Genomic DNA, 4,363 nt, shown 5'->3' with positions numbered 1-4,363 from the left:
AGCGACCACGGCGAGCTTCAACTGACATTGCTATTGTATTATCTTATATCCCTTCTAAAAGAATTAAATTTACAATATTTGACAAAAATTCTGAAGGTAAACATGCGCTTATTTATACTGTAATTCGGATGATTACAATTAATAATATTACATGAAATAATGTAAATATTGATATGCATTTATCTCGTATTGACCATATAATTATCATTATTTATTTATTGTAGGTCGAAATTTAATCTGCACTAGTAACACATGCATTGAACCAGATATGTATTTGGCACTTTGTTGATGATAATTTTCTGCTATAAATAAATAAAATACATGCATTGAACCTGCAATTCACGTCAGGTTAAATGGAGCTGGGCTGCCATTAAAATGGGAAAGGGATCATATTCGGATCTTGAAATTTGATTCAACGGTTAAAATTAATAATATTAGCCGTTTGATCAAATTTCAAGGGTCCGGATTTGTTGATTGACAAGATTTGGTGGAAGAGATCCGGAGAGGATCCATTTCCATTAAAATGAATCTCCGTCCTACTCCAAATCCAATCCATTAAAACAAGTTCCAATTTTTGAATCACTCTCTATTTTCCAGTTACTTCTTACAGAAATAGGGAAATATAGTGGGAGTGGCAGCGGCAAGCCCGTCACTGAGCATTAACAACTTGGATTACAAGTTGCCCACAAAAACGTATTACAAGCAAGGAAACAAAACAACAAAATTTCCCACCCCTACAGTTACAAGCTGATAGGTATTTACTATTTACCTTACTATTACTATACAAATATAAATCAAAATCTCACCAAAACCTATGTACATACGCTTTTGAACTAATAAACACGTTAGAGCGGTAAGAGAGATTGTTGAGTGTGTCGAGAACACGGCCCACTGAAAAATTCCAACCTCTTATATTATTACACTTGATAAATTAGGTTGCGTTTGATAAACTAGGTTGTGTTACTGCCATACTGAAATTTTTCGAGCTTTAAGAATCTCCCAAGGACTCAGACGGTCAGCAGGCCCATGAAGTGCTTCACTCTCTGCTAAACCTGTTGTGGGCATAGATATCAATGATGCTACTTCAATCGAGTAATTAAACAGTTAACGAATACAAGATAAATATATGTATTGCAGCTTGGTTACAAGAGAGAGAGAGAACGAAACACATAAAAGAAAGGAACCCATGATGAGATAGAACGGAACAACCATGAAAGTATAGGTTTAATAACGAATTGATTTCTCATTAGATTCATTTCCACATAAAATTTCCGAATTCATGATGATTTCGACTCCAACTTCTTGACTCAATCTGTACTTCTTGAGTCAATCTGTTCTTCTGGAGTAGCTGATTCAATTCAAACAATACTGTTTGCTTATACAGTTATCTACTTCTTCACTCGCGCTATTTATAATGTCAAGCCAACCATGTAGTTTGGTAAATATGATAACACCACAAGAAGTTGCAACTTTATAAAACACAAAGATCCTACACTAGCCGGTGCAATTCCTAACCTCGGATGTGTAGTATAGCCTTTAAATTTGTCTATGAGTTCTTATATGTCATATTTACAAGATTCTCAACCACATACCTTGAATGAACTCATGGACTGGAGGGTCTTCCATGAACATGCTTCTCACTCTTTACATCCTTCGAGGCAATGTACAAACTAAAGAATCGCAAATCTTTCTAGATTACCTGAGCATGTCTCTGCTGTGTAATTTTGGCCCGCTCAAAGCTGGTGATATGCTGAACGTGTTACCGTTGCCATTGCCATAACTTGAAGGATGACCAAGAGGCATCGGCCTATCTGGAATCTGTGGCACCTCAATATCTCCCTCCAGCATTTTCAGGGCTTCCAAAATGGTAGGCCGTAAAGCCACCATTACGTGAGCACACAAAATGCCGACCAGCAAATATCTCTCCATTATGCTCTTTGGATTCGAATTCGCATTATCCCCATCTCTCACCAATGAGAAGTCTAAAGCTTGCTCAGCTTTTCCAGATTTCACAAATGACCATGCCCAATCTGTGATCAAAAAAGCACGAGGGGAACCTGAAGATGACAAATCAAGTGCTTTTCTCCCACACATAATCTCCAAAATAACCACTCCAAAGCTATAAACATCGCTCTTCTCAGTCAGCTGTCCATAAAGAGCATATTCAGGGGCTAAGTATCCATGAGTCCCTGCCACTCTAGTAGTGAGATGAGACTGGCCTTCCAAGCTCTGTTTTACAAGCCCAAAGTCTGCCACCCTCGCTCTCATATCGGCATCTAGTAGTATATTTGTAGCCTTAATATCTCTGTGATATATCGCAGGCTTCACTCCATAGTGAAGATAAGCTAAACCCTTGGCTACATCCAAGATTATGCTCTTTCTTTGAGGCCAAGTCAAGGGTCTCCTTTCAGTTCCGCTCTGACTACTAGGCTGAGAAATAAAGAGATGGTCATCTAGATTCCCATTCGGCATGTAATCGTAGACAAGGTATCTGTGACTTCCTTTCTCCTCGTAACTGTCTTCCCCCTCGACCACACAACAACCTCTAAGCGGGACAAGATTCCGGTGCTTCAAATTGCTAATAATCTCAACCTCATTGCAAAATTCAGCATCCCCTTGAAAATCAGATTCTATAACTTTCTTAACAGCAACCGTAGTCCCGTCCTGCAACACACCCTTGTAAACAACACCAAATCCACCTCGACCGATAAAATTCTTCTGCGAAAATTTGTTAGTAGCCTTCTCAAGGTCCTGAATTTTAAACCAAATTGAACCGGTGTTTGGTCTCACTCTAATCCTAGCATCTCGTTCATCCAAGTCAAAACCGGATTCCATTCGAGACCCTATAATCCTTTTGTTCCTCCACCTCCTATCATACCAAAAGTACAACCCCAACAAACTAAACATGACAAACACCGCAACCCCAGCGCCAGTGAGGCCGAAAACAAGGGCAGTATTGCTCTTTTTCGACGATGGCGCATTGGAAGAAGACAACCCAAATATACAGTTCACAACACCATTGCTCTCAGGGCCAAACTCATTGACAATACCAGCAGCATAAAGAATAGTAAAGTACCAACAGTCTTTAGTGTGAGAAGAGTTACCATCGGCGGCAATCAACATCTTCTGAATGGCAAAGCCGGCGTCGACACAGCCCCCGCAGAGGGAGAGATCGGCGAGGTCAGGGCGGCAGGCGGAGTCGAGGACGGTGGAGTTGCCGAGCTTGGAGACCCAATCACTGGTGGACTGAATGTTGGCGCAGATGTTGGGGGAGATGACAAACTGGAGAGGGTCAAAGCAGTAGGAGACAAGATTGGGAGAGAGGGAGAGGGAGGAGAGCTTGGACTGGAAGTTTTGGAGGCAGGAAATGGAGGTGGGGAGGTTGGGGAGTTGGAAGAGGGAGGTTTCTTTGAGGTGTTGGGCGAGGGAGATCCCGAAGAGGGACAAAAGGGTTTGGCAGCAGGGGATCTTGGTGAGGTCCTCCGACTCCATTTGTGTGGTTTTGGAAGGAGGTTGGAAGTTTTTGCAGGTGGAGGAGTTGAAGGGGATTCTTAGGACATAGCTCAGATCCATTGGGCACGCTGCTGTTGTTGTTATATTTGTTCTGGGAGGAGGAGCTGGTGCTGGTGCTTCAGCTGCTGTCGATGGAGATAAGGTAGAGAGAGAAAGTAGAGAGAGAAACAACCAAAACCCAACTGCAAGTTTCATCATCTCTTCTCTTTGTCTGTTCTAAATTTCCAAATTTCTAAATTCCTAAACTTCAGATTGTGGGTTGTGTTTGATTTTGGAAAAGAAAAGCTGTGCATCTAGTTGTAGAGAGAGAGAGAGAGAGAGAGAGAGAGAGAGAGAGAGAAAGGAACTGACTTTCCTGTGCTGAGTTCGAGTTCTGAGTTAGGTTGATCTTTCACTCCTCCTCTGAGTTTCAGAGATGAGCTTTAGGATTGGTTAGTCAAACCTCCTCTGTTTCTTTTCTTCTGGCTGCCGGGATGGTTGGTGCCACAGGAACTGTCAAAGGGCGCGTGGCCTAAACGGCCTTTTTTGTTGACAAGATTAGATTATGATGTGCATGAACGTCAGAGGAACGTGTTGGACTTACGCTAGATCCGGCAATTGTATTAATTAATTATTAATTTGTGATTTAGAATCGGACGACGCTCATTTTTCTTACGCACATTTTTGGACCAAGAATGTCCGCCCTCTCATTTTTCATCCCCTTCCCATCCTTTTTTATTTTTTTATCATTGATTTCATGTTGAGTTAATTTGATGCTCTAGATTTTACCAACTCACATATTTTCACTCTCCTTTCTTCCTCTTGCTTCTGCTACTGCATTCACAATCCATGGCTCCTGTCACCTATCTCT

At 41.5% G+C, this 4,363-nt stretch overlaps 1 protein-coding gene across 2 annotated transcripts; it reads right to left on the bottom strand.

Moving 5' to 3' along the window:
- Positions 1–571: 571 nt before the first annotated feature.
- LOC126602006 (probable receptor-like protein kinase At1g11050) lies at positions 572–4,046 on the bottom strand. Of its 2 annotated transcripts, none has more exons than XR_007615933.1 (2): positions 1,593–4,044; positions 572–1,052 (listed from the first exon to the last, which is right to left on the bottom strand). XR_007615933.1 is itself a non-coding variant. In XM_050268804.1 (2 exons), the coding sequence occupies exons 1-2, from the start codon at positions 3,709–3,711 to the stop codon at positions 1,037–1,039; spliced, it is 2,028 nt and encodes a 675-aa protein (XP_050124761.1). In that variant the 5' UTR covers positions 3,712–4,046; the 3' UTR covers positions 572–1,036. The 2 variants fall into 2 exon arrangements, 1 of the variants encoding a protein (XP_050124761.1); XM_050268804.1 differs by having other exon boundaries at positions 1,700–4,046.
- Between the last annotated feature and the right edge of the window lie 317 nt (positions 4,047–4,363).

This window comes from Malus sylvestris, chromosome 15, assembly GCF_916048215.2.
Source record: "Malus sylvestris chromosome 15, drMalSylv7.2, whole genome shotgun sequence".
Taxonomy (NCBI): Eukaryota; Viridiplantae; Streptophyta; class Magnoliopsida; order Rosales; family Rosaceae; genus Malus; species Malus sylvestris.
The sequence above is the reverse complement of the archived record's forward strand: the minus strand, read 5'-3'. Positions and strand labels throughout refer to the sequence as shown.

Coding starts and splice junctions, on each gene's coding strand:
- LOC126602006 (XM_050268804.1), bottom strand. CDS start 3,711: ATGATGAAACTTGCAGTTGGGTTTTGGTTGTTTCTCTCTCTACTTTCT.